We start from the raw sequence: 17,977 nt of genomic DNA, 5'->3' as shown, positions 1-17,977 counted from the left end.
ACCATGACAGGGTAAAATCATGCACAAATATGATTGCAAATGGAACGGTGAGCGCGTTGCGTTTATTTCTGACGTATGGGCTAATTGCTATCACGTCCACAGGAGGTTTGATTAGCGCAAGTAATAACGCAATCGAAATAACGCCTCGTGTGCAATGGAATACATACGGCTGTTAAGACAAATGACGCCTGCGTCGTTATCATGGGTGCAGTCATCATCGACCGGCCAATGAGAGCACTGGAGTAACGATCCTTCTTCTCCTTTGCAGAACATCCGATTCAGGTTGATAGGACCCGATCCTCTGCCGAAATAGGCCCCTCCAGGAGCTTGGATGGCTTTATGGTGTCCAAGGAAATTACAGACGACATTGGCATCGCGGATGTCCCAGTGGTGATCACAGACGGTACCCCAGGAGCCTTCCAAGTAGACCTCGACTCGCCCTTCGTTGGGTTGGATCCCGTCAACTAGTCGGATGGCTCCTGCCAATGAGAAATGTATCTACATTGTCTTATTTTGCACACATCATAGGTTGTTGATGATAGTCAAGTAAAGGAGAGATGATCAATGATTTAAATGATGGGCATGGTGACTGGCTAGCTGCGGCAGTGTGGACATGTCGCAGAGAGAGGCGTCTTTCAAATACAAAGTAATACAAATCGGGTTATATTTACTGTAGTCTGTAACCACATTAGTAACTGTATGTTTATGCATGGGATATTGTTAAAGATGTATGATAGAACCTGATGAGCTAAGGTATCACTAAAGGTGTTCACATTGTGTTAACATCTCTCAAAAGAGATACCACGGTTATCAAATTTGTAAACTTAAGTTTCAGCCACCCTAGTATATTTCAACATTTGTGGCTGACCGATCTTTTCTTTGGTTGGAGATGTCGATTTATTATTTGTCTGCAAACTTTTCGGCATTTTGGCACCCGCATCGGCGACGCCTCTGTAACAGAGTGTCAACAATTGCCCTATCCCGGAGTCGGAATGTATGTCATGTTGCAGTACAAATTGCAAATCACTTATGAGAAGAAGACAGTGTTCTGATATTAAGAGGGATTGGTAAATTAAATAATTTCGCCATACTAGTCATTAACAACTTTAAGACACACCTTCTAAAGAGTGGCAAATGACGCCCGCGTCCTCGCCGTGCAGACAGTTATGGTCATTCCACGGCGCATGGGAGCAGTTCGACAACACCTTCTCCGTCCCTTCGCACGTGACGTCATCCAGGTGTATTCTGCTGTTCCCCATGCCGAACACACCCCCTCTCATGGGCTCTGAAGCTCCGCTGAACCCCAGCTGACGACACACGACATCGGCCTCCCTGATGTCCCAGAAGTCGTCGCATACCGTCCCCCAGATGCCGTGGTGGTAGATCTCAACGCGACCCTCTCCTGGTCGACGACCACCGACTAAACGCACCATGCCCTCACTTCCATCGACTGAAAAGAAAATCGGATAATAAGTATGAACTCTAGGATTTGACTAAACCGAATGTTCCACATGTTTTGTTTTCCTTCAAACTAAGCGACTATCTCTTGGATTTTAGATGAAGTAAAATGGTGCAATGTGCTGAAGCCAAAGTATATTAATTATTTTCATGAAGCAACCAAGTAACAATTAACTCCAACGACTTACTTCATCTACAAATACTACTGCAAGATGATGGATGAGATTTAATAGCGTAAACGAGTTTGAGAAATGAACTACAAAGTTGGCTGAAAGATAAGGGATTTTTTATTTATACAATGAATGAATCCCTATATGATCTCCTATATTCATCACAATAAAGAGCTAATCAATGATAAACTTTAACATTATTCTAACATGTATTTTACTTTTGATCATACTAGTCAAGAACTTTTTAGAACCATTTACCACCTTCGTCAGCGCATACTACTCCGGCGTCTCGATCGTGTCCGCCATCGGAGACAGGCGGTGACAAAAATCCGCAGCGTAATAGATGATTTTCTGATCCATCACACTGAACAGACCCGATTTGAACCACACCGGCTCCCTGATCGAACCGGTCATCGACTACCGCCTCCAGTGCCCCCTCGTAGCCCAGCTGTCGACACACGACGTCGGCATCGACAAGGTCCCATTCGTCAGCGAGGACCGTATCCCATCGACCTGATCGGTAGACTTCGACTCGACCTTCGTTAGGAGTTCGACCATCGAGGAGACGAACCTCTCCCTCGTTTCCTTCAATGAAATATCAACAGTTTACTTTACTTACTGAATGACACTCTCGAATTCGTCCCTCCTTCAATAATAAGAGTGTTAACAATACCCATTTAAGTAAATATACTGTAGGTCTTTCTCTTAACAAACAACTTTTTCGATCAACAATTTTGTCTCCCCCCCCCCCTCTCTCTCTCTCTCTCTCTCTCTCTGTCTCTCACCCTCTTTCCCTTTTCTCATCTTCCCCCTTTTTCGCCATTCGATGGGGAGAGAAGGCCCCCACCGTAGCCTTGTAACTGGTGACACGTACCGCCATCATAGTCGCAAATCACAAAAACGTCTTGCTCATGCGTGCAGTTTGTGTCTTGCCAGACACCATGATGGCAGTCAGCCAATGGGATGCCGGATGTACAGGTCACGTGAGATAACTGGACAGGCGCATCATCATAGATGACCGCATGAGAAGACTGATCGGGCTTGGTTCTACCCGAGTAATGATAATCAAGCTGGTTGCAAACCTGAAATTAAAACAATAAATATATGTATAAACCAAACGACGGTCATGATGGTGACGAACACTGTAGCTTTATTATTTAACATTGTTGTTCTGGATTCGAAACAACTACTATTAGAATTTAAGATGACGAACTATTTTAGACAGTCCTGACAGTATTCTTCTGAAAGAGGCTGTGGAATGGAACATGAAATGAAGAAAAAAAGCTTACATTCAGGTCCAAAGCTAGAGTCGTAGGACAGGGGGAATCCTAGAAACGTTTTAAGATATTGTGAGTGTAACTAGCTTGATGATATGAATTACTTTTGCTGTCAATGCAGTCCAAGAGTTCACATCTTATGGACAGCAAAATTGGATGCAGTACACTGCATGGACAGCCAAGATATTTTAAACCATGCAAACTTTGATGGAAAAGTTAAAAAGTGAAAATTCAGTCTTGGTTACCTGTCTTGAATCGTAGTCACGCCAACCTTGCTGACAAACCGTTCCCCATCCACCATCGTAGTATATCTCAAGACGACCGATGTAGGGATACAAACCCCTGATAGCCGAACTGATCCGACAGCTAGAAGGTTTGAATATCAAGAAGAAAAAAAGTTTATTGTAATTACATCTATCTTAAACCAAATTAACTGCGTGTGAAGAAAGGGGTGGGGTATGAGTAATCTTGAAATCTTATTAAAATATGAAGCACAAACGATAAAATAAAGACACCCAAGAAGAGACATTGCTCAACAAAATGTCGTTCCATCATTGCAGAATATGAGGTGGGGCTCGCCGGAATATTGAAACTTTAAAAAAATCCCGGGCAACCCTTTCCCAGCTTTTTAAAAAGCATTACAACATTAGCAACATCAATTGGTCGAAATAATTACTTCGATAACAATATCGCAAAAAACTAGAGGAGTCAATAAGGGTTACACAATTGAATACACGATTATGCCAAGCATTTTAATTAACGGATAGCTTAAAAAGGATTTTTTTCTTTCATTTGAAATGAAAAGTCGAACAGAGCTTTAATAGTTAAAAATAATTATCCTCGTCTAACCACAAAGAAAACACGCATCAATGGAGAGCAAGGATGGATCCGTTTAATGGTTAATGCAGTCAAGTAACCAATTGAATAATAATAACAGTGGTTATTACCCTGGCTCTAGCATGGCGGCCATTACGGCGCTCTGGTACTTAATCAAGCAATTAATTGCGAAGTCAAATTTCTTACCAATTGTTTGATCTGAAGCACAGACAACTCCTGCCTCTGCAACGTGCTCGCTATCATGAACACCCCATGCCGTGTGCTCGCATTCGTACAAGCTCTCCTCGTCACCACGGCATGCCACAACGTCGAGGACGATGTCCAAGCCGAGGCTACGACCGAAGTCGACCTCATACCTGGCCGATTTAGCGTGCGGATAACCTAGCTGCTTACAGACCACATGAGCGTCAGCTAGAGACCAGTGGTAGTCACAGACCGATCCCCAAACGTTGGCGTGATACACAAGGACGCTGCCTTCGTGTGGGCTCGATCCACCGACTAGACGAACTGCAACAATAAATTAAAGGCTTAACTAATAAAGAATTACTTTAATAGGCAGTCGAGGTCATTACCACAGCCTAGCCCCGTCGTCCCCTCTCGGGCTCCCCCCTCCCCCACCCCATCTTCAGGAAAAACAATGACTGTTTATCAGGACCAATCCCAAGCGTACCGACAACATATCAACAGCCACCGGTAGTCACATCGATTAGACAGAAAACTCCGTCTGCTTGGAGGCGCAATTCCCAGTACATACAGACATTCATTCTGCTGCAGAGGGGCATATAAGTAATTATACTTGAAGCCCCACATCAAGGTAAATCAAGGTAAATCGAGTGTTTTTTAGATAAACATATTATTTTGTCTTTTGACTCTTGAGTCAGATGAAGACTAAGCGGAACATATCCCCGATCCAGACAGATTTTGCGGTTTAAGCATTCATGTGCTTCTCTGTCAACCCATCTCGGATATACATGTATCTCTAAACCCTTTCAGATAGAACAGCCTAGATTATACCCTACTTAGTGAAAATACAATTGTCATGCCTATGTTATTGACTCACCCCCTTTAGTTGAGCATTTCACATATGCGACGGCGAGCCCACCGTCATCACAAGTATTTCCCGATGCCCTACGATGCGAGCACATCGACAACGTCTCCTCGTCACCTCGACACCTCACATCCGTCAACAGACATTGCTTACACGAAGCGGGCGGGTATTCCCCTAAGCCAGCCCGAACGGCCGAAGTAAAACCGAGCTGCCGACATACTACTTCGGCAGCCCGTACGTCCCACTCGGTGTCACACACGCATCCTCGGTAGCCGTCGTACACGATCTCAACCCGCCCTTCATGTGGGGCTGGACCGTCTACAAGGAATACATCTGTTCCCAAAACTACACAATAAGTACGAAAGAAACAGATACACAGATGTTATTTCATTAATAATAGAATAATACAAAACTTTTCAAAATTCTTGTCTGAGATTATTCCTCGGTATCCAGACTTTGAATACCCTCTGTTCTTCCCAAGTATTGAAAAAATACACCTGTGTCTGGCGTTTCTATAGGCCTCGATACTAAGGCCTATCATGTCGACCTTTTTTAAACCTGCATGACGATGTCGGAAAATAATAGACACAAATTTAAACTCCAATCGGCAAATATATAATTTAAACAATCATTGAGTTTCTGATCTGAGAGCTTTCCGGGGGGGGGGGAGGCTGTCTAGGGAAAAATCAACATATTTGGCCGAAATCGACGCCCCTACCCATGCAAAATGATTACAATGCCCATGATGGCAATATTTATTTAATTACTTGTTGTTGTAAATCAAGAAGAAGAATCTCACTTGACTGAAGTACTCTACCATCGATGAGGACTACTCAAGCAATATTCAAATCCCCAATGCCATGGAATTGTTCCTTACTTTTAGCTTAGCGGACATAAGAACAGAAGTAACCCATGTAGAACCGTCCAATCACACGTAACGGTGAACCGTAACTCAAACAAGTTACGCAACACGAAAGTATATAGCGATCGTGTGAATATTATAATCAACATACTCGTTCACGATCTTTTCTTTTGAATGGAAAAGTTGTCAACTCAGCTCTTCTGTCACACTGGTCATTACCGTAGGATTCGGAACACCTCTTGTGTATATAAAGAAACGGCTTTAATCTGTAAATCAAATAGCCATGTTTGTAAAATCGTCTTATTCTAATCCGTTTTTGTAGAGCTTCCATGATGGGCTTTGAGTGTTTTCACTCCTTCTGGTGTAATCTCTTCCTTTTTACGGATAAGTCCCTTTAGAAGTTGGCCTTTCTTTCGTTTACCCAAACTGTCACTGCCAACCTTAATATTTCAAGTTTCAAGTGGTTTGTACGTATGTTTTCAGGATTAAGATGTGTGGAAGACGTACCCAAATTTAGTTTCGCGTATAATGTGTGTACAGTTCAAGGCGGGGATATTCATATAGATACAATTAAAACAGAGTAGGAAAACCAGCCCCAGCTCAGGATTTTCGACATTGCCCCCACCTTTATCCGTCATAATTATCATAAAAGCATCAACATTCTTTCATTCACCGATCTAATACTGATCTAATAACGTTTACTGTCATAATTACCATAAAAGCGTTTACATACTTTCATTAATCTATCTAGCTGATCTAATAATGCTTAATTACCACAAAGGCATTTACATACTTTCATTCACCGATCCAATTATGATATTGCTATTTTGGAGGAAAATAATTTATTTCAATCAATAACATATGCATCAATATTATTATCTCATTATCTCCCAAAATAACATAACATAATATCCATATTTTGATAACTATGTATATTGACTGTCCATATACATGGCAATGTCGTGTCGAAAAGGTACGAAGACTGCCATGGCTGTGTGCTGATTATAGTCATGACAGTTGTATTCGATCTTCTGCCTACTTTAAGTTCAACTTTTAATAGTGTTGGTATATGATTGCTGTTTGATTCATATATTAATTTGAATATTAAAGGAAGAATAAAAAGAAAAATCGGACACTGTACATAACTAATGCTGGCTATGACCATGGTCAAAGAAGTAGTTCAACTATCCCCGCAAGTCAAAACGATTAAGCCTAATATATTATAATCCTTTCCGATCTAATTGCTTTCATTATGAATTTTAAAAAACACGGTTCCTTCTAGAGTCAAATTTCGCGGACCAGTAATTTTTGCGGCATCGAGACTGAATATACACAATACACTGTATAATGAAAGAGATACAGTATCTCTTTGGTATAATCATTAGCGTGACGTCCCCATTCATACACCGTGATATCATAAACAGGAATATTGTATAGAAGTCGAATTTATGATTGCTGCACGTCAAGAAATAGACTTGTTTTACAACCAATTCTCGAATATTGACATTATTATTTTTCCTCTCTTATAATACCACTCAGTACTCCTATGATTAAACAAGAAACAACAACAAACAACACCAGATTGAGGATGGTGATTTCACGCGCTCCATAATTATGACTACTCAATGTTTAGACATCGAAGAGTTTTCTGGGGTTTCCATGGAGTTTCGATGATTTGGGAAACTGGCCATCGTACCAGTTATGTACATCGAAAACTAGATAGTCGTGATTCTCTCTCTCTCTCTCTCTCTCTCTCTCTCTCTCTCTCCCTCCCCCTCCTCTCTCTCTCTCTCTCTCTCTCTCTCTCTCTTTTTCCCTCTTTCTCTCACCTACCCCTCCCCTCCTTCTTACCCCTCCTCTCTCTCTCTCTCTCTCTCTCTAACGTCCTATAATTTTGTCTGTCTATATATATATATTGTAATGTCCCAAAAATATCAAAAGAATAATATTAGTGCCAAAATATTCAAAGGATAATGATTATTGCAATAGTATGATTTTGCCTGTCCACGACTAGTTATTGTAATTATCAATATAATCCGCCAATTTCAAATCGTCCAGATATATTATCATAGGGCTATGGTGTCTTGAGTAGTTAATGATAAAATTATATCTTAAGAAAATACCATCGAAGTAGGCTGTAGCCTGTTGCACACATCATACCTAATTAATCATACTTAATTAGAAATACAGCACACACAAAAAGAAGTTTTAAACTTCTAATAGTTATATAAAATTATACTATTGGTCAAAAACTCACCAGGAGGGACACCAGTCAACAAAACTCCACAGATGAGGATGCGTTGAAGAAAAAGGATAAATCTAACAGATTCACAGTGCATATCGGTATCTCTCAAACAATCAGATATCTAACACGTAAAGGTGTAGGTATCCTTTTTTTAAACAGACCAATAGCAAGACTTTTGCTACTGCCGAAGATGACGACTGCATGGTATCAAATGACCCCAGTCCAACTCTCTCTCTCTCGCTCAGTGACAAAACTATCAACTCATCCAGCTCGTATTCAATAATTATTGTTCCCCGAAGTTCAAAAAGGCAAAACCCATCAATAGCAGCTGATAGGGCAAAAGTGCAACAGTTTAATAACTTTGGGGGATTTTAACAGCCCTTTTGTGACCACCCCAGTCGTCATGCTTGCTTTGGTTGTTGAGAAGAGGAAGACCCAACAATGCGGTGACAATGGATTAGGCGCTTAAAAAAAGAGAAAATATCAGGTACTATAAGTAGAATGGTTGTTTTGACTTTGGTATTTGTCTTTCTTGTCAATTGTCAAGGCTGTATACAGTCTTCGGTTCAAAGTGAAATATTTGCATTAAAACTTGCCGTATTTTGTATAACTAAAATGGCAGGATGTGCACGATCAGATATAATTCGACAATTTTGCTCATAAACTGTAAAAACTTACTGTTTTGCTCTGTTATTATGGCTATTATGGCTATTGTTGCTATATAGGTGAATGGTGTATTTGTCTCGGACAGCACAGGAGAACCCAGAAGTTTATTTACCTCAATCATTCAGTAAAGGCAAGACAGAAAGTCACGCTGATAGCTACCAAAGATATTGACAGTGACTTTCATGAAAAATGATAGCATTCCGAGTAAACTTTGTTCATTTTGAATGACTCAATTGCAATTGCAAGGGATGGGAGAGAAGCCAAGATGTCAATTCATCATAACAAAGGGGTTATCATATTTTTTTGCCATTTCTTGGGCCTGTGTTGACATTGTTACCTTTTTTATTCATACACTCATAATCAATTCGGATAAATCAGCGATTTCTTTCGGACTAAAAGAACAATAAGGGATTTTGACCCACATTTATTGCTTCAGCCCAAACTTGGTACAAGAGGATTGTGACAACACCAAGTTTTTTAAAAGGTTGCAGTTCAGTCATTCGTGGCAGCAGAGTAATGAATAAGGTATCATCAGACAGGATATTATTCTTTAACATGAAATATAGTTTAAGGTCATGACTTATGGATATCTACCAAAATTGGGTATACTTTTTTTTTTACACACTGGACTAGAACGCTTTATTCAACTATAACGCTCCAAAATGATAGGATATATTCATGCCATTGTGTTAGAATAAGACTAGATTAATTTATATTCGCTTTCTTCATGATGGAATAATAGTGCTTTCGTTGAACTGTATATCTGCGAAATGACTCAATGAAATATATAAGGTTGTCATAATATTGAGTAGTATAGTTGACTACAATTAGCATAGTCGCATGCGGAGGGACGAAAAAGGCCGCGGTCCCTATAAATAATAATAAAACATGAATACAAAATTAGATAGTGGGATCGTCCTAGTAGACATCCACGGATCGGCAAAGTGTATTTTGATGGTACTAATGGGCAGCCATGTTTTTTTAACACCACCACTCACTTCAGGCTTCAAAATGGCGCATGGCATCGTCCGATGATAGAGGTCAGTGGTGGCGCCGCGACGCACCCTGGCTTGCAAAGCATTATTACAGTGAAAGCAAAGTGGCGGGCGCCAACTATGGTGAAAAGCATTTTTCTTTTTGCGTCGTGGATTCGTCCATCCTCCAGTGTGCTATAGAACATGCATGGCATGATTGATCAGGAGCCTCAAAATTGCAGTTCCCGTGTAGATTTTTTAGGAATTTTCTCCCTTATCAGTATTTTTTTCCCATCAAAGTAGTAAAATACCGAGTTAGAAATTCATTTGTCATGAATCGGAAAGGCTTTCGTCTTCTTTGTGCATGGCTGATCGTCAACGAGACGGAGTTAAGTCTTTTGTCAACTCTGTTTGTTGCTATGGCAGGCAGCCAGTGAAAACGATTTCGTTTAATCAATTTATGGAAATGCAAGCATTACTTTAAAGGCATCGTTTAACAATGTTAAATTTGAGATGCATGGACCTACGTGTTATCAGTGTCTGTGATAAGGTGTAAATATTGAAGCCCTAAAAAAATTGCGCTTCATAAGATCATGAAGTGCCTCAAAAAAGTAAAACAATCTTTGAGTGACCGATTTTACCGTACTCATTTTCCCCAACTGACTGTAGTGTTATGAAAACCCTTAGGAAAACGCAAAATGAAATTTCGATTTTCAATCATAAATACCTTGATAATCAGACAGGCAATCGGCTTGTAGAAGTCATGGGATTCCTGAATGACCTAGAGGTTTATAACTATGATTGCAGCATGAGCTAAATCCAGGATTTTGGATCTGAGACAACGTTACCGGATCCCTTTAAACAAAAAGAACTTTGTTATTCCTGTCTCATTTTTCCTGATTGAGGTGTCATATGAAAGGGCAGAAAATGAACTTTCTAGAAATAGGATTTTTCTCTTTGAAATTCAGATACCGCCCTCCAAATGACTTTTTGGTACCCTCTCTCCAAATTGTTTTTAATCACTCATGCGTGAAATATGCATCATTATGAGGTGCATCAGATGAAAAAGGAGGATCTAAGCTCGAAGAATATGTGTCATTTATTAAATTATAATTTCGATTAAGTTATGATAAAACATCGATAATTCTCGGTTTCGTTTTTTTTCTGGGACGCACTGTATGTGGCAGGTCCTAAGATTCATCATGACCATCCTGTAATTTTAAAAATCCACCACCTTGCCTTTAAAGGTATTGGGTAACTTTTCCTCTGATTCTAAACAAAATCCTGGATTAAGCTCATGCTGCAATCATATAAATATAAACCTTTAGGTCAGAAATGAATCCCATGACTTTGAAAGGTGCCAGGTAAAAATGTCAGAGGAAAAAATGTCAGAGGTAAAAATGTCAGAGGAAAAAATGTCAGAGGTAAAAATGTCAGAGGAAAAAATGTCAGAGGTAAAAATGTCAGAGGAAAAAATGTCAGAGGAAAAAATGTCAGAGGTAAAAATGTCAGAGGTAAAGATGTCAGAGGAAAAGATGTCAGAGGAAAAAATGTCAGACGTAAAAATGTCAGAGGTAAAAATGTCAGAGGTAAAAATGTAAGAGGAAAAAATGTCAGAGGTAAAAATGTCAGAGGAAAAAATGTCAGAGGAAAAAATGTCAGAGGTAAAAATGTCAGAGGAAAAAATGTCAGAGGTAAAAATGTCAGAGGAAAAAATGTCAGAGGAAAAAATGTCAGAGGTAAAAATGTCAGAGGTAAAGATGTCAGAGGAAAAGATGTCAGAGGAAAAAATGTCAGACGTAAAAATGTCAGAGGTAAAAATGTCAGAGGTAAAAATGTCAGAGGAAAAAATGTCAGAGGTAAAAATGTCAGAGGTAAAAATGTCAGAGGTACAAGCAAAACAAAATGAGTGCCGTCATCATGTCTCAGCACTTTTATTACACTGAATGTCGAGACGTACTGCTACTGCATGGGCTAGTCTATTATATTCCTTTCTTCCATAATGTAAATTTTATAAATGGCTGTGTGTTGTATTTCGTACATTTCCTGAGGATAATACAATGTGGAAAATAGATTTTGAAATTTATTTTGTTGTGATCAGGCTTGCATATATGTATGAATGTCTAACATTTGTTGATATTTTGAATCGGTTGATGTGTTAATGTTTGTGAAACGGACCGGTTTGGCCGGTGCCAGCCTGCACCTATCCGCGTGTAACGTTCCAGAGACGAACAAAGTCCAAACGAAGAAATGAAAGTTCTCGACAAAAGTCAAGTGTTAAAGTGAGTAGTGCATTTAGTACAAATGGTTACATATAATCACGAGGAATCACGAAAAGTTACATATAAGGGTTGGGCGCCCCGAAGTCTGCTAAAGCTTTAGCACCTCATGGCGGCAAAAGAAGTGGAGTAAGAATAAGAAGATCAAGAAGTCGCTCCGAAAAGGCCCGGTCACACAGGGAGGACGCATGGGGAACGCACGGCCAGCGCATTGGAAATTTGCAATTTGGGCCAGTGCGTTGTCGTTCGCTAGGCGTGCGTCATCATTCGTTACTCGTTCGTCGAGCGCGCTGGACCAACGCTGGACCAGCGCTATGCATGCGTCGTCATTCGCTGTGTGCGTCGGGATTTTTTGAGCATGCTCAAAAACGTGCGCCGAGCTCGACGCATGAATATACACGCCAAAGGCACGCCAGACATGCGCCGGAGCGCGCTAGACCAGCGCCAGACATGCGTGGAGCGCGCTAGACCAGCGCCAGACAAACGCGGAGCACACGCCCTGTATACGCACAGCGCGCTAGCTACACGCCGTGCATTTTGTGTCAGCTCGCTAGCTTTTCCAAAATTATGACAAAAGTAAGGCACACGTTCTTTTCCGATTTCCAATGCGCTGGCCGTGCGTCGTAGAACGCGGTGCATGCGTGGACCATTCGTCCAGCGCGCTAGCAACACGCTGTGCATTCGTGGAAGTTGTTTTCATGTGCGCTCTGTGTGCGCCCTGTGTGCGCCCTGTGTGCGCCCTGTATACGCCCTGTATGCGTCCAGCGCGCTATGCATTTGGTGTCAGCTAGCTGTATAGCTTCGACAAAAGTTGGGCGCACGACAACGCACTGGCCAAAATTGCAAATTTTCCATGCGCCGGCCGTGCGTCCCCCATGCGTCCCCTCTGTGTGACCGGGCCTAAAAGTAAAAACTCGCTGCGAAAACTAAAAACCCGCTCCAAAAAGTAAAAGACCGTCTCGATTCAGAAGCTCATCCCATTTTTAAACTCTCCGACAATTATAAATAACGATGTAATTTAAACCGAACCTCTGCAAAGCGCGCGCTTCTCTGGAATGTGGTGGTGCGGTTGGCATTTAAAGATAAAGTTGAGTTCTGGTCTTGCGATTGCATTGTGAAAGAAACGGTGTGGAAGCAATCAGAAAAGGTTGATCATCTAGCATAAACATCTAAGTATTGGTATGTAGCATGGGTGTCGATCCTTACGTAATACCTATTCATCAGGGGGGGATGAATGAATAGATCACCCCCCCCCCCCCTGATGAATAGGTATCAGTTACGGATCGACACCCATGGTATGTAGTGCAAGGTTTTGGAGTCATCAAAATGATAAAATCGTTGGCCCTTTCTTGGTAAAGTAACAAGCACTGTACACAGAAAGATATTGATATGGGACTACACAAACATATGGCATACAAATCGGGCCTCATTTTAAAGCTGTTACTTGTCATATCTGGGATATGAAGTCATTTGAAATAGATTTTCAGGGAATAACTTTTTTCTTTGATGTTAATTCTTCCACACTTGCATAATAAGAATGATAACAAACGCTCACACATTATTGTTCACCTTTCCCCAGAACTCAACCTTCTCTTTAATTGATGTAACATCGGCGGCTTTCTGCTTTGTATCGGAGTAACAAAGCTGCTTATTGATTTTCTCCCAGACTCTTTAATACCGCAATAGTAATCGACAATATTTTATTGCAACGCGCGCACTTCGGGAATGTGATGGTGCGGTTAGCATTGATAACATGGCTTTCTGCTTTGTTTCAGAGTATCAAAATACCAAGCCCACAAGAAAGTGGAATTGTCGGAAATATGCATTTATTGGAATTACATATAATAGTAGTCATTGCCACGCAGTTAAAATGTCCAACAATCTTCAAAAGTGAAGGAGAAGTGGGGGGGGGGGGGGGGGGAGGTTCATAGATATCTGATCCTATTTTTGGGGCTGTACTGACTTTTCTTTTTATTTAATAATTACACCATGCATGGAGCGACAACTCAGCCTATAAAACATGGCCAAACTTCTCGATTTTAGAAATCTTTTTCCCCAGAAGTTTGCTCACTGCTCAGTGTACCAGTACCATGTGCTTTTACAAAAGCATAATATACCGGTAAATAAATATTGAATAAGGCAGACTAATGGGACATGCATGGTTGCTACTCCGAGTTTCACGCCTCGCAAGCGATCATCAGACAAGAAAGCATTCTTACATGATTCCTCTGCAACCTTGGTAAATACGCTCAAAATAAGACTTGACTAATACAATACCTGAATACAATATAATAAGAATTACTCATGAGTAATTCTAATTGTATTTTATTAGTTAAGTCTTATTTCAGGGGTATTTGTACCAAGGTTGTAGGATAATCATGTTTAAGAATGCTATCAATTGCCTGATGATTGCTTGCAAGGCGCGAAACTCGGAGTAGAAACCATGTCCCATTAGTCTGCCTGCTCTGCCTCGGCATTGACCACTGTTCGGAAGGATTTATTAGCAAAGCATTATATAAGAGGAAGGGGGAGAGCAGCCGGGTCACCGTGCCCCAGAAGAAGAATACCCTCCCCCCTCGTCTTCCTTCAGCAATAATCGGGCAAAAAGTCACCATTGGGGCCGAAAGGTAAATAAATTTAACTGGGAAAGTGGAAAATAAAGCAGCGGTGAAATAACAACTGCAGAATATCCATCGCTGTTCTTTTTCGATAAGCCTAATAACCCGGGTGTAACCATAACAAACTTGCCACATGATTTTGTTTTTAATTTATACCTCTTACATTTATACCTCTGACATTTTTTCCTCTGACATTTTTTCCTCTGACATTTTTACCTCTGACATTTTTTCCTCTGACATTTTTACCTCTGACATTTTTACCTCTGACATTTTTACCTCTGACATTTTTTCCTCTGACATTTTTTCCTCTGACATTTTTACACCGAGCCCTTTGAAAAGCCAATCGCATGTTTAAATATTAAGCTATTTATGAATGGAATTAAAAACTTCAAGAAACATTTTCCCAACGTTTTTTTATGACACTACAGTCATTTGGGTAAAATGAGTATGGTAAAACCGGTCACTCAAAGATATTTACTTTTTTTAATCACTTCATTATAATTTTGAAGCACATTTTTTAGGGCTTCATTTTCACCATATCACAGACACTGATACCACGTAGGGCCATGCATCTCAGATTTGTAAAACTGAAAGCATTGCTTAACAATGCCTTTAAAGGTAAAGACCAGTTATGGTCATGCGATTGCATTGTGAAAGAAACATTGTGGAATCAATCAGAAAAGGTTGATCATCTAGCATCTAGCATCTGCAAGGTTCTGGAATCATCAAAATGATAAGAAATTTGGCCCATTCTTCGTAAAGTTACAAGCACTATACACAGAAAGATGTATATGGGACTACCCTATATCTCTCACAGACCATGAGAGAAACAAATTTACCAAATATATGAATTAGTAGGCGGTTTCCCGGCAAATTATGTATCATCATGTATTAGTCAAAACATATTATTTCACATGATTGGTAATGAGAGCTTCCATTTCATTTTTTGAAATGGGGGCGTTTCCAATACTGGTCTTTACCTTTAAAATGTAAGCTATAAAGTATGATCATGGTATGATCGAGTATCAAGTATTTCAAGAGCATGCATGTAAGGGTCGTACTACCCGCATCTATAATTAAAATGCTAATGAGTTGTTATTTCTTAGGATCGAGTTACATAAAATCTGAGGTCGATTATCAATGTTGATCGAAAACTCCAGTTGAATTTTATATGTGTTTTAATAGATACGGGAAATCTGATTAAAAAATAAGAATCGCTGTCTTTAATTTAGCCAATATAATGCGTGTTATTGAAACATAGTCTATACCAATTTAGGATGGAGGATTTTCATTCATGACATATGTGTAGCGACAGTGAAAATGACATTTTTGCTCAATTGAAACTGCACTGTATAAGCAAAAGTGGATCCAGCTATGGGGGGGGGGGGGGGGGGGGGGGGGGGTGGAGGGGGAGCGGCAAAAAGGCCACCGCAAACAACGATCCCTTGTAAGTAACTGTAACGTATTTTGGGGCAACTGAGAAGGTCCTGCCGAGTTTGTCTCTTGCGTGATCCACCTATGTTATTGCATTTACATTTAAATGCATGGCTTGAGCTGTAGACTATTGCACCATGCTATTGAAACTACATCGCTTGTTCATCACGGTTTCGATGTGAACTTCAGACAAAAAGAAATGTGTCCTCTTTTCACATTCAATCAAGCGTGAGTTTCGAACCTTTGATCAGGGAAAATGTTGTCAATTGTTTACTATAATAACGTTGTGTCTCTACTGCTTCATTAATTTATTGCGCATAATAAATGTGAACTCGTTCAGTAACAGCAATGAGCATGCAAGGACGAAAGTTAAGTTTGAAAACTCATTATTAATCTACTATGTGTTCACTCTTTGAAGTTGTCCCTTATTCGTTCGATGTAATACATTTTGTAACACAAATATTACACAAAGTCTTTATATATACATTTATTTATCTAAAGCGATTGCTGGTATTTTCTTCATGTTATTATGTGACGATGTCAATAAAAGACTTTGTAATCTATATAGTCTTATGTATTCAGTCCCGTGAGTCAATAACTGGAAGACGAACAAAGTTCACATTGAAAACTATTATACGCAGCCTGATCGGGGGGGGGGGGGGGGGGTAGGAGGGGGGGGGGGGGAGGGGTGGAAAAAATAAACTAAGGGGGTTAATAAGCATCTTGATGAGCTGAACCAGGTGAGAAAATGTATTCAATAATGCGCATAGTTTATTCACTTTATTGTTTTGATTACTTAAGTACATATTTCCATAAACTTTCCGACCTTGCAACACAACTACGTCAATGCAATATAAGAGTCCGTAACTCTTGAACACAGGTGACTATAATGTCAAGTCAATAAACGATTCTCGTATGACCTCACACATAGGCTAATTATTTCCCATTTCTCAGCTACTATGTTGCGACATGCCATCATTAATAGTAGCTATAAGCAGAGGCCTAATTGGGTGTTTGTTTGTTTTTTGTCGAAAGATTGAGGCGGTATTTTAAGGCAATAACTTTTAAGTGCGCTCTCCTCCTGTAACAAACACTGCCAACATTTTCAGGTAAATTTCTACGGAACACAGATTGATGTTCTCGCTTCCCCCCCCCCCCCCCCCCCTTGAGACTCTTTCTATATAGCCGCCCCAGGTCTGACTAATTTGTCATGTCCCTGAATGGACGGAAACTCAACTGATGCCTGGTAACCGCGACAGGGGTCGAATATGCGCGGGCTATTATAGCCAGGCGCGGATCTACGGGGGGGTTTAGGGGGTTCAAACCCCCCCCCCCCTTGGGCGGCCCCAAAAAAAACAAAAAAAAAAAAAAAAAAGAAAAAAGAACGCACGCTGGAGAGAAACCCTTTCAAGTGCAAATATTGTGAGAAGATATTCAACTCATCTGGTAACTTAACCAAACACATGATAAAAAGGCTGGATATAACTGTGTATTAAGCTGTTACTTGATTTAAAAAGACGTTATCATGCACTGCTTTTTATGGTCTCCATTGTGTTAATAGATGCCAGGAAAACATCACTTATACGGGGTTCAAATAAACACCCCAAAAAAAAATCGGCTCGCCGCTACGCGGCTCGTGGACGATGCTCTGCATCGTCATTATTTTGGTCAACCCCCCCCCCCTTAGCAAAAAGCTAGATCCGCCCCTGATAGCTATCAGATATATACAACTAATACATCCATTCGATGGCTGTATATTAATTTGTACAGTTGCATGGATTAATAGCCTGTCAGACCGTCATAGTTCAGTTTTCAGTTTCAACGGTTTCTTTTATTTCACATGAAGAAAAAAAACCAATACATTAACAAAACATAGCATATTTACAAAGTTGATATTCATGAACAATAAAGACATCGACACCGCCTAAGTTTTTGTTGCATTTATACACTAAATAATTTCCAAATTACATATGAAAAAGAGGAACTTTATAAAAAGCAGAGCCTATCTCGTAGAATTTAAGTTCCTTAAAATGATATTGACACAGACGTGTCATTCGTAATCGGGTAGAAGTATAATAATCAAAGAGCAAAGTATACTGACAAAAGGGA

General features: G+C 40.2%; 2 protein-coding genes across 2 annotated transcripts; both read right to left on the bottom strand.

Moving 5' to 3' along the window:
• Positions 1-68: 68 nt before the first annotated feature.
• LOC588633 (scavenger receptor cysteine-rich domain-containing group B protein-like) lies at positions 69-1,498 on the bottom strand. Its single transcript, XM_030980798.1, has 2 exons — positions 1,118-1,498; positions 69-479 (listed from the first exon to the last, which is right to left on the bottom strand). The coding sequence occupies exons 1-2, from the start codon at positions 1,431-1,433 to the stop codon at positions 112-114; spliced, it is 684 nt and encodes a 227-aa protein (XP_030836658.1). The 5' UTR covers positions 1,434-1,498; the 3' UTR covers positions 69-111.
• Positions 1,499-1,872: 374 nt separating this feature from the next.
• Positions 1,873-8,219, bottom strand: LOC105445469 (scavenger receptor cysteine-rich domain-containing group B protein-like). Its single transcript, XM_030981298.1, has 6 exons — positions 7,910-8,219; positions 4,803-5,135; positions 3,853-4,249; positions 3,151-3,271; positions 2,503-2,710; positions 1,873-2,213 (listed from the first exon to the last, which is right to left on the bottom strand). Exons 1-6 carry the CDS (start codon positions 7,989-7,991, stop codon positions 1,873-1,875), a joined length of 1,482 nt encoding a protein of 493 aa, XP_030837158.1. The 5' UTR covers positions 7,992-8,219.
• Positions 8,220-17,977: the final 9,758 nt, after the last annotated feature.

Source organism: Strongylocentrotus purpuratus, unplaced genomic scaffold, assembly GCF_000002235.5.
Source record: "Strongylocentrotus purpuratus isolate Spur 01 unplaced genomic scaffold, Spur_5.0 spur5_scaffold_11, whole genome shotgun sequence".
Taxonomy (NCBI): Eukaryota; Metazoa; Echinodermata; class Echinoidea; order Camarodonta; family Strongylocentrotidae; genus Strongylocentrotus; species Strongylocentrotus purpuratus.
The sequence above is the reverse complement of the archived record's forward strand: the minus strand, read 5'-3'. Positions and strand labels throughout refer to the sequence as shown.

Excerpts from the sequence above, each read along its gene's own strand:
- LOC588633 (XM_030980798.1), bottom strand. The coding sequence starts at position 1,433 with ATGGTGCGTTTAGTCGGTGGTCGTCGACCAGGAGAGGGTCGCGTTGAG. Across the intron at positions 480-1,117 it reads CATTTGCCACTCTTTAGAAG|GAGCCATCCGACTAGTTGAC; the intron begins GTGTGTCTTAAA and ends TCTCATTGGCAG.
- LOC105445469 (XM_030981298.1), bottom strand. The coding sequence starts at position 7,991 with ATGCACTGTGAATCTGTTAGATTTATCCTTTTTCTTCAACGCATCCTC. Across the intron at positions 3,272-3,852 it reads GCCGCCATGCTAGAGCCAGG|CTGTCGGATCAGTTCGGCTA; the intron begins GTAATAACCACT and ends CAAACCTTCTAG. Across the intron at positions 2,711-3,150 it reads GTGACTACGATTCAAGACAG|GTTTGCAACCAGCTTGATTA; the intron begins GTAACCAAGACT and ends TTTTAATTTCAG.